The following is a 12,693-nucleotide window of genomic DNA, read 5'->3' as shown; positions in this document are numbered from 1 at the left end:
GTAAATTTACAAAAAACGTTTTATAAAGATGATTCATCCCTACAATTGTCTGAGGATATGGTGATTATGAAGATGTTATTGGCATTAAGAGTATAACCTGATACAGACACATGAAGAGGCAGTACCTGTGGTGTCTTGGGCTGTAATGGCACTAGTCCAGATGGTGTGTCAGCCAGAACATGGAAGTGAGAAGTGGGTGGGGGTCCCATAGGGGTAGGGCGGCTCTCAGCATCCACCTGGTAGTTGATCAGACCCCACTGCTCTAAGAAGGCATGGACTCTGTATGAACGGTATTAAGGAGGCAAGATTAAAGGAGAACTTAAGACCAATGTCAGAAAAAAATGTAAACTATACATTACCATACTTTTTTCTAAATCTGATGCATATTTATTTAAACTTAACAAATGAAACATTAAAGGAATACTCCACTCAAAAATAACATTTTAAATATGTAATGTGTACTTCATGGGAAAAAAATGTTTAATCTCATGTTTTCATGTAGAATGAAGACACAAAATGTTTGTGATACAATATAAGTTGCATATTAAAAAAAAATTGGGTGGAATATTCCTTTAAGATTTCTTCCACAGAATAAGAATATTGTGGAATCAGTTGTAAAATACATACAAAAATACAATGTTTTGCACTTTCAAAATTTTATATAAGGCTCATTGTATTTATTTAAGTCTTCTAATACCACCATCTGCTGACCTCCAATCAAGGATATTTCAACATTTTGATGAACTGAAAGTCAGACACTGAAGAGTGCTTCATTAAGTAAATGCAATAGTTAATCTGCAGCCTTTATGTATTAAAATGATGGACGAAAAGTATTTTGTTAAAGTAGTAAATCCAAAAAAAATTCAACCTTAGCAAGATTTTTAAAAATTACTATTACTCTAATTGAATGTTTTGTTGAATCATTCAGTGTACAATTTGAAAATATAACAACAAAACACACAAAATTACTCACATCAAGAAAGAACTAGCAAAATCTGAGGTTGGTTGCTGATGAGAAGGATGAGATGATACAGAAACTGCATATGGGCTTTCTTCAATGAAATAACAGAGAACTCATTAAAAGTGCACTTTTCTATGCTAGGTGTATTTATTACAAAGACATCACAAATACTTTAAAGATTTCCCTCCATTTTGCATTGAAATGGAGAAGTATTTATAAGACGACTACATTTTCCCAGAAAGGTGGAAGATGAATGAAGCCAGCTACCTAAAATAGACAAACTTTACTTAAACTCTGTTTTAAAAGCCTTCTTCCGGCATAAAGGGGTTTCCTTATTTCATACTACTTAACTAATTTGAATCTTAATTTTCTTGGATTTTATCATACCTCAATCGTCAGATATATTGTCAAAAGTTACAATCTAAGTAAACAATGACTGACAATTGTTCATTTTAAATTTATATATAATACATTCTAAAAGACAAAGAACCAAGACATCAACTTCTTAAATAGTATCCAAAAAATAAATTTTTGTACAGGTTATTAATTCTCACTATAACTCCTTAAATCTTAATAACAAGAGATCATATTTTGTATAAGATACAATATGGTAGTAGATTTTGAAGTATTCTGGTATTGGGAAGTACCTTCTAACTCCCAAATTCCAATAACATCAGGACCCCTTGAACCCAACTCAATGTATATAATGGAATAATATGACATGTATTTGTACTGTAACAGGCTGGATGTCTGCCTTTCACTTGCAGACCTCTCTTATAGAATTGTACCTATGGCGTCAGCTGAGCTGTACTTCTTTACTCAACTGTCTGTCGCTAGGCAATACCTGTTATAGTGTCTATGATTATGTTTAACTATGTTTCCTGATACCACTTGTAAACAAAACAACAGTATAAACACATTTAAAATACTTCAAGAAATTAAATTATTAAAAAAACCCATAGGATTATAATTAGGTACATTTTGATTATGAAATGCAGGTAAGTATGCTGTTGTACTTTTTAAAATTTATAATTAGAAGAAGAAAAAAAACCCAACACTGCCAGGATTGACTTTGGCTGCCATAGCCTTGAATGTAGAAAATTTATAAACAAATGGATTGATTAGAAAAAGCACAAAAAGTACAATAACTTGCTACAGAATCATACAAATATAAGGTAGAATTTGCTTGGGTATTTTCAGCCCTCAGTGATGAGAACATAAAAGAAGTGTTAAAATAAAAAAAATATTTAAAGGTATAACAAATTATTAAAATAAAAATATTTATTTAGAGATGTGAAACAGACATTCTGGCAATGCAACATATTTTGTTAAATAGATGGAAGAGACCCATTTGTAGAATTTAATTATATTCTTGCACTTACTGTAATTCTGACTATCAATGACAAAGACTTGATTAATGACAGATTTAGTTGCAATCACTTTGAATTTACATTTAACTTTCTTACCAGAGATTTACAAAATAATATGAACTAAAAAGAAATTAAGTCATTCATTAGAAAGCAGTGGTGTTACAATTTCTGCTTTCTAATGAATGAATTCCACTTTATTCTCGCCGTCTATGTCGAGATTAAAGTCGACATGTTTACTTTATTCTCATAGTTTATTTGTCATTGAAGTAGAAAATCGTAAGCTAAACCTCATCTTAAAATCAATATTTAATTTACTAGATTTCCTCACACCCCATCATAAGTTAATGTAGCACATTAAATGCTTTGTGTTAAGTGTTCCACATCCCAGTTGTTAATCGCTATGTACTTCTTAAGCTGAATTCCTCTTGCACTGAGGAGACGCAGGCAGCAATCGGCGCACAGAATACATTCACTTCATGATATTCATGTTCTCTGGACATTTAGAATGCCAAGACAAATACTTGATATCATTTTCACGATGAAATTCATTAAAGCATGAATTAACATGCATGGTGGGGTGGCGGTAGTGCTGCTCCCTCGAAGTAAGTGCCCTAAGGTCTATGTTCAGTGTAGATATAGCATATCAAAACCCCATATCCTACATGGCTTTGAAAGGAAACTGAAGCACACCGAGTAAACCCACCAGAAAAACATGCAAACACAAGACAGGGAACACCCAGGACCCCCTTGCTGCGAGGCGGCATCGCAACCACCACACCACCATGCACCACATGTTTAATACATGCTTTAATGCATTTCATCATGAAAATTAAATCAAACATTTATCTTAGCATTCTAAACGTTCAGAGATCAAGAATAACATGAAATTAATGTATTCTGTGTGGTGATCACTTCCTGCGCCTCCTCTTATTGCAAGAGGATGTCAATTTAAGAAGCATGCACAGAATAACATTGGTTGGGGAACACTTAACACAAAGCATTTAATGTACTTCATTAACTTATGACAGGGTTTGAGAAAATCTAGTAAATTAAATATTCTTTTTAAGATAAAGTTTTAAGATAAAGTTTAGTTTACGACATTCTACTTTAATGACAAAATATATACTACGAGAATAAAATCAACATGTCGACTTTAATCTCAACATAAACAACGAGAATAAAGTAGAAATGTTGAGAATAATGTGGAAATACCGACTTTATTTTCGACACAAGCGTTGAAATGTCGAGAATAAAGTCATCATGTCGACTTTAATCTCGACATATACTTTTTTTTTCTTCACTGTGTCCGTATTTTTTCTTCTTCTCCGTGGCCCTAATACGCTTCCATAGCAGCTTATCTTAAAAGCATGAATGCAATGCATGAACCAACAGATGCAGAAAATTGAAACACCAAGAGAAATTGTATAAGCATATGCTAATTTGACACCCAATTTTTGAACTCGGAACTCCAGAGGTACAAGGCAGTATTTAAGACCACTGGACGAGGGCACTGTCTGCTATGTTTTAAGTCCAGCTATTTTATTTTATTATTTGTAAGCTGCTACTACTACTGTTTCTAAAAACAGTGGTAAAAGTCCAATATTTACAGATTATAAATGACACATGGAAGCTTCAAGGCCTACTTGATCGGCAGTGTAAATAAAGTAGAGTTTTAAATAAAGTATGTCAGTACAATTACTTTTGTTAATTTGACCACAACAAATGTAATGAAAAGAATTTTTCAGTGAAAAATAAATTTCATATTGTTGATATCCATACATGGGTGAAATTTTTCATTTGCACATGGAAACCTGAGGCAGCTTAGGAACTACAGTATAGCATTAATGCAGCTGAATTAAACAACACAATTTGCCCTTTCTTTGGCATTTGCAACAGTGCAGTGTAAAAAAAGTAGTTACATTTCAAAAGGATAATATTATTGGAAACTTCACAACTGTATAATACTTTAGATTTTGGCACTCTACTGCGTTTGTTAAAAAAAGTGAACAATTTCTTTCTAATTAAGTCATGAACAGAGTAAATATATTGGAAAAGAATCATGGTTTCCATCACCTACCTCTTAAAATCATGGTTCCACCTCACACACATTTTTGGAATATTAATGTAGGAAAAAACAACAAAAAATGTAACTTCTGGGTGTACTACTATCTTGAGTAATTCTAGCATATAACAAAAAGAAAAAAAAAACAGAACTGGCCAATTTGAAAAATGTCATAATAATAAATTACTTATAAAAACAAAATTACCCTGATGCTTCTTTGATGTCCTTGATGACAGCTGCAGATCAAGGTGGATGTGAAGAAGCAGGAATGGTGAATGAAAAGAGGATGGCAAGAGTAGGAAGCACGGTGGTAGGCAGGCAATGGGGAGGCAAGCTGAAATTGGGTGAAGGTGAAGCCGGGTTAGCAAGGCAGGATGACCCCTATCTCTTTCTTTCTGCTTTAGAACTATATGATAATATTAAGTGATTTTTACATTGACAGCTACAATGGCTGCCACCAGTATTTTAACAAAGAAAATTCTGGGACATGTTCTGAAAAGATATGAAATGTTTTTAATTTATGAATTAGTGAGACCATAAACAGATTCCAGCAATGCCAATGATAATCTGCATTAAATAACTAACAGCTGGAAAACAGAACAAATATGTAGTTGTACTCATATAAAGCTGCAATTAGAAAAAATATTACGTTATCTCACTGTGATATTATATTTACACCTCACATTTTTTTGTAAAATCACAAAGTGCCAATGCAACTAATAGTCGCTAACATGAAGAAATGAAATGCAGATGTTTAATGGTGTTCTATTAGAAGGGGCAACTTTAAAGCATAACTGACATTTTACACTTTTAATTTCCCATACTTAAATTTCAGATAAAAGAATTATGTTTATCAAAGGATTTATGTATTCTATAAACTTAAAATGAAAACAATTTCTAAGACAGAAGATTCTCTGTAATTTTTATATTCAAATGAGGATCAGGATGCCATGACATGTAACTTTTTCATGTAAGAACACCTCTGAAAGAAATTAAGTTCAAAATATACATTTACTTATTTGGCAGACATCTTTATCCAAGCTGGCTTACAACATTTATGATACAATTGGTTACATTTATTTTGGTTTTCCAGTTGTAGCACTGGCAGGTCAAGTGACTTGCTCAGGTCACACAGTGTCAGTAGCCAGTCTTCAAGCCACAACCATAGTTTTTAAATCCAAAGCCTTAACCACTTCACAACACTGCCATACTATTAAAAGTAGTATATACAACTATGACTACTAATGAACTGCAGAAGATATTTTATTCACCATTTCCTAAAATAAGGATCCTAATAGGCTGGTTTATTTTGAAGAATGTTTCATAAATATTAAATAGATAGATATACAGAACTTTATTTCTGGGGGAAATTTGGCTTTTTACAGAAGCTCTTTAAATAAATAAATGAATACACACACACACACACAGAGAACGGTCTGAACACATGGCAGAAAGATAAAAAAGGAAGAAAATTTAAAAAGAAAGAAAAATTCTGACTTGGCAGTTACAGATACATTCACAATGAGGCATTATGCAGATGTATTGCTGGTGGTATAATGGAGCCTCAGTAGTGTTTCTTGACACTCTGCTGCTGAATAATTCATTTGCTGGCAGTATTCAGTGTTAGTGTGTCAGGATGTGAAGCATTGTTAATTAAAAGTACACAGTACGGAACAAGCAGAAATTAGGCCACATATGTGCTAAATGGTTAAAATCATAATAGACACTGTGAGATCTCATATTGAATGAAACTTTTTGCATAAGCAGAACTTGTTTTTTGCAGATACTGACTTTTGTAAAACTGCAAATACATGTGCTTATGTCATTTTGGTAAAGACTTGGTGAAAAGAAATTATGCTCTAAACATACAGTATTTCACACATATGGATTACTGTTTACAGACTATTTGTCAATGTATTATTAACTAAACAGAATACACTTTGTGAATTCAAAAATAATAGAATCTTCTGAATCTCTGTACTTAGTTTTGTGTTAGTCAGTCAACTATGTGATATTTTAAGATTTCTCAGATCATCATCTAACTGGGACTTCTTTGAAATGTGAAACCTATAAATACTTTACCCCTTGTCTTTATCTAGTAGCTTATTTTGTCATTAATTGAATAGACACATTTCTGTCCAGTAAGAAAGAAGAATATTTTTCTTAATTGCAGGCTAGAAGAGAGGGCCAGGCTTTGGAGATTAGTATGTGAAGGGGAATTTTGGACACTTCATGCACATAAACTGACATAATCAAGGTGAACCCACAAAAGCATACACTAATTCTTCCTGTTGCCCACAGTTAGGCTAAGGGAATTTACAGCAGTAGAAACTCAAGCAACATATATCGTAACTGATTAAACACAATACACCCAGTCGTTAAACCTTTTTTTTTTTATTACCAGTAGCTATGTTTCTCTCTGTGCGGGTGATAATGGAAGCCAGTATCTCTTCTAGAAAAACTGGGACAGATATTTACAAATAGAACAACAGAATGCACTTATTCATCACTTTGCAATGATCAATTCTTTTATGTCAGAGAGCTCTACCAGTGCTAATATTCACATTTCACAAAAATTACATATAAACTACTGGTTCTGATGGCAGTCCCTTTAAACACAAATTATTTTATTAAATAGTTACACAGACATGTCAAAATGTACTTACTATGGATATATGCGCAAGATACATTTATAATAAATCACCACATGTTCTTGAAAAGTGCCAAGGACAATGTAGGCTAACACATTGAAGACCCTGTAATTCTGTTCTGAAAAACTCTACCGAGAAATGATGAAGTCAAACGAATTAATGCCAAAGATGTTGATCAGTTACACGGCAAATTGGTTAAATGTGTATCAACAGACTATGCTGAAACAGTTGGTGGTGATCGTGCGGAACATGAAAACATCAACTTACAATATCCCGAAGAATATCTACAGGATGTATCCAAGAAAGGTAATGTAGTAAATCTTCCGAGGATAACATTAGACAACAAAGGGGATCTTGGTATGCCATTCGTATTAAAACGTTAACAGTTTCCCGTTAGAATAGCTTTTGCAAAGACAATTAACAAATCTCAGAGGTAAACATTTGAAAAAGTAGTTTTATTTAATAGAGAGAAAGAAACAAAAATCAGTCACGGGTAGTTATACGTGGCGTTGTCACAATGAAAATCCAAATACAAAATCAAAATTCGATATTGATGAAAATTGATGAAAATTTAATTAAAAAAATCGTTTTTTCTGAAGTTCTACAGTAAAAGTGTAAGTTTAAAAAGTATTTGCTCGTTAATTTCAAAGCCAAACTGAACAAAATCATATTACGCAACAAATAACTCTAACGCAACATGAAACATAATTTACTTTCATATTATTACATTTTACTATTTTTTAATATGGTTAATTACTCACTGTAATGTAAAATTGTTAGTTCTATTATGCATATGTAAAAATTCCCACTAAAATAAAAATCTGTTTAAATTGTACATCTGCATTCCCATACGCGAGTGGCAGAACCACAAAGAGGCTAGTGTGTAGTGCAAGCCCTGAGGTTAGTGAACGAAGCAAGCACGGAACATAGCCCCCTAGTTTGATAAAGGTATGAGTGTACCAATTTTTTCTACACAATAATAATATCTATTATTTACTTGATTCAAATATTATAAATGATTGCAAAATTAGATTTAGATTAGATTGCAAAATTAGATTTTTTATTTTGATTCTTGTATACTAATAAAAGGCAAAGCCCCCAATGACTGACTGACTCATCACTAATTCTCCAACTTCCCGTGTAGGTAGAAGGCTGAAATTTGGCAGGCTCATTCCTTACAGCTTACTTACAAAAGTTAAGCAGGTTTAATTTCGAAATTCTATGCGTAACGGTCATAACGCTCGACAACGTTTGCCATGTTGAACTTTCTTATTTATGGCCCCATCTTCACGAAATTTGGTAGGCGGATTCACTGCGCTAACCGAAACCGATGTACATACTTATTTCGGTGGTATGACGCCACTGTTGGCCGCCATATTGAACTTTCCAACGTCATTAATTCTCCAACTTCCCATGTAGGTAGAAGGCTGAAATTTGGCAGGCTCATTCCTTACAGCTTACTTACAAAAGTTAAGCAGGTTTCATTTCGAAATTCTACGCATAACGGTCATAACGGTCGACAACGTTCGCCATGTTGAACTTTCTTATTTATTGCCCCAACTTCACGAAATTTGGTAGGCAGCTTCCCTGCACTAACCAAAACAAATGTATGTACTTATTTCGGTGGTATGACGCCATTGTCGGCCGCCATATTGAACTTTCCAATGGTCTTTGTTACTTATGGGCCCATCTTCAAGAAATTTGGTACGCGGGTTCCCAACGCTAAGTGAATCCTACTTACGTACATATATATGTCCATAGCCTGCAGCTCGGTCACGTGTGAGGCGGGGTCCCCATCCCAACGCCTCCCACGTTGTTGGTTGCCTGCCTATATAAGGCCGTCCGTCGCTCCGGTCTCTATATTCCCTTCCTTGCTTCGCCACAGGATTCACGTCTCCCTGCTGATAACTACAGCCTTTTAATTTAATCCACGGCTTCTCCGCTGTTTTGTTATTCGTTTATTATGATTAGTTATTGTGTTGGTGTTTTAGACTTACTTACATTGTTCAGGTACACATTTCCTTTATCGTTCTAACCATACCCCCATTAATATGTCTATCGAGGTGATCATCATCGATCAAAGAACTGTCACTTACCGAGTGGTTTCCATGCCTGGAGATGGCACCTGCCTTTTCCATTCTCTTTGTTACATGTTGCACAGCCATATCAGGCTCACTCTTGATATCCGGAGGAACTTTGTGTCTTATGTATCAAATGACTGGGACAGGTTCAATGTGTGGACTGATGATGGTACAGGAGATAATTATACTGCACAGGAGCGCTGTAACAGTGAAATGCTTCAGCCCTTTACCTATGGTTCTGCATGTGAGTTGATGGCTGCTACTGAATTGTTCGGTTGTCGCTTTCAAGTGTACCGAAATTGCCAAATATTTTACACTTTTTGACAACCACCAATGCCTCTTAAACATCTTAGATTCACAGGTGACAATTTCAGTAGTGGACACTTTGATGTTTATGAATGTTTAAACTCTCAAAAGCTGGATGCGAAGTTATCGATGAAACCGGTTGTATGCTTACAACGCTTGACAGATGCCGAATATCACTTCAACACAAGTCCTGCAAATACTGTCGTAATTGAAACAAACCACGAAACTCAAACCGATTATGACAGCAGCAATCCAAGCTGTGAGATTTGAGACAAGATTACTTTTCACATGGCGAACTGTACATGGCATGCTCAATAGTGAGCGAAGCGCACAGCTTGGTCATATTACAACAGGAGGGCCGAACTGACAATGTGGTGTACAAAGAGATCCTTAACAAATAATTATTGGTATATTTTCCCTCAGTTTAAAAAGGTTTAATTTTCTTCTTAATAAAAATTTTAACGCAGTACTTCGCCGCTGCGAAGCGCCGGTATTTTGCTAGTTTTAAATAAGATACAGTAACTTTATTATCATCAATAACTATTGATGAAATGACGATCAAATACCATTTTGCCTACTAAAAGATTTCTTAAGACTTTTTCATAATCTTCAACGAGTATAATATGTGGTATAAAATAGAGAAAAAGTATATAATTTATGATAAAAATTCTGTTTCTTCAGACACCATAATACTGGCGGCCAACAAACATTTTACCAGCTTTTTCCCCATACGTAAAATTATTAGTGTTCTATCAATATGATATGAAATAGCTAATGTGTAAATAAACAAGAGATCAAAAGCAATGCAAATAACAAGCTAGAGCCTTCAGAAAACTGAGTGGCAAAAATGTTGTAAGGTTTTTCTGAAGGCAAGGAAATCCATTTACATACATCACATAAAATTGGAAAGTACAGTGCTTAAATACAACAAATACGGAAACACAAGATTTACTGATGAAAATGTAGAATAGAAAAGGAAACATTGAAATAAAGGACTGATCAGACACATTACACAAACAGAAACACTGAAAAGTCACTACTTATCTTACAGGATTCTTTTCTATTTGGCATTATAAAGAAAGAATTAGCATAATGTAAAAGCAAGGACCGAGATAAATATATATCACAATCCAGGTCAATCGTCATGTGGCGGGTGTGGCAACGTGCTATCAGTGCATGCTCCCAACCTCCTTAATTCCTGAAGCTTCAGGTACTGAGAAAGTCACAAAGATGTCAGAGTCATAAGATACAGAAGGTTCAGAGAACTGCACACACACAAAAGTCAGAGGAGCTGAGCAACATTTACAGGCAACATAATTTATATTAGATACTATAATTCAATGTGATATTATTAAAATAGCAGTTGAAAGAAAAATAAATATTATATGCATATTGTGATGGCATCACTTGAACATTCTAAGTTTTCTTAATACACACATCGTTTTCTGCCTTGCAATTTAACCCTTCCCTATTGTCACTGCTTCCTATGCCTTTCAATGTCACACTACCATACAACTGGTGTTCCATATACATTGGTGCATCTTATATCTTATCATCAATCAACATTAATAGGGGTCACAGAACATGTGTGCATCACATGATGTTTTAATTTAGTCAAAAGTTCAAACAAGTGGGGGTGAACTATACACCATAAGAAGATGCTTATAGCAGAATATTTTTAACGGAAATGTTTGTAATCTTCTACTCTGTTATTAACAGAGACAAAACAGGACAGACAATGAGAGAGATGAATACTTTTAAAAGGCACTGTAGATAAAAGTAGTGCAATTTTTAGTACTTCTGTTAAACAGCTGGAGGGACTGGAGTCTAAATCCCTATAAACTAATTCTAAAGACTATGAAGTTATAATGAAATCACAACTTGCCAAAGTTACATGTTACAGAAAATTTAGTAAAAATTTAATTATGAAGTTGGGTAATAGATTACATCTAATAAGCAGTCTAGAAATCTAGCATGCTCTAGCTTACAACATATAATTCATTTATAACGAAACACCTTTAATATTGTGGGAAGTTCATTCCACATACAAAACAAAAACACAATAATGCCTTCAGAGAAAACACAAAAATGAGTAACTTGTTTTTCTAGAGGGAATCAATTATTAGGAAATTCAGGATGAAAGATAGAATGATCTCAGTCTTTTTCAATCTGAACAGATTTGCACAAAAAATGTAAATATCAAATGAAATACTATAAGGAATCCTCATGACAAATCTAACTTTAAAATACAACAAGGACCAAAATCAAATCTACCAAAATACAAAGGAACAAAACACTAATGTTAAGCAGTTGTAAAAATAACACCAAAACTTTATTATACCAGTGGCCACTTTAATTGGATTCATTTTACACTCATTTCTTTATCAACTGGATTATATGTATTCCAGTCTACACTTAAAGGTCCTAATACTACTGGGTAGAAAAGTAATCCATTTACCAAGCTGTGTCATTTAAAAAAAAAATAATCATAACATAACCTATAATTAAGAGTGAAACCTCAACATACGTGAATTCACTTTAGTTTTGCATTTTCTGTGAAACTTTCCATAAATACTTACTATATAACAGGATTAACCAATTATTTAGATGCTGAACGTTCTTTGTCAAAGGGCACACTGAGATTTTCTATTGAGTTTTAACAAATTCTTTTAGTTTTAACACATTCTAAGCACAGTTTTGTAAATTACTTATTTCTTATTACAGGAAAAAGTCCTAGTGGTCAGAATGTTGTAATTAGCAAAACAGTTTTTGTCATCAGGTGTGTGATTGTAAATAGACACCATTATCCTGATTGCTCAAAGCAATATTCTCACCTCATGATGGCACAAACGTCTCCTGCTAGATTTCGTCGACAAGCTGTTGAAGTCAGGTACTCCTGGGGGTTTAACCGATATGTATCAATCATGAAGTTCCGATAGGCCAGGTAACTGAAATGAGAATGCCAAAAAACAGCTACCTATCAGGACATACATTTTTATGAAATTTATAAATTTCCATCATTAGGATGAAAAGTGGAGCAAAAATGGATGTTTCTCTACTAGGTTCTATACTAGGTAAAGCTGCACTACATAGTCATACATCTACTTCGTTAACAGAGGTAATACTGTATTTACTTTTTTTTATATTCTAGCAAAATACTTTTTCATTCTCACACATGCCTTAACTCACATTTCAGGTGTCTTGGACTTGTTCTTTCCATTGAAGAACTCTGGTAGGGCACGGCGCTCAATTGCATGGACAC

General features: G+C 34.0%; 1 protein-coding gene across 1 annotated transcript in view; it reads right to left on the bottom strand.

The window, feature by feature from the left end:
- The window catches only part of smarcc2 (SWI/SNF related, matrix associated, actin dependent regulator of chromatin, subfamily c, member 2), a 93,941-nt gene that overhangs the window by 33,777 nt on the left and 47,471 nt on the right, over positions 1–12,693 (bottom strand). Inside the window, exons 14-16 of the mRNA XM_039749653.1 lie at positions 12,621–12,692; positions 12,266–12,379; positions 126–279 (exon numbers count right to left, since the gene is read on the bottom strand). Coding sequence (XP_039605587.1) covers positions 126–279; positions 12,266–12,379; positions 12,621–12,692 — 340 coding nt within the window. The remainder of the gene's footprint in view (positions 1–125; positions 280–12,265; positions 12,380–12,620; position 12,693) is intronic.

This window comes from Polypterus senegalus, chromosome 3 (assembly GCF_016835505.1).
Source record: "Polypterus senegalus isolate Bchr_013 chromosome 3, ASM1683550v1, whole genome shotgun sequence".
NCBI lineage: Eukaryota > Metazoa > Chordata > Cladistia > Polypteriformes > Polypteridae > Polypterus > Polypterus senegalus.
The sequence above is the reverse complement of the archived record's forward strand: the minus strand, read 5'-3'. Positions and strand labels throughout refer to the sequence as shown.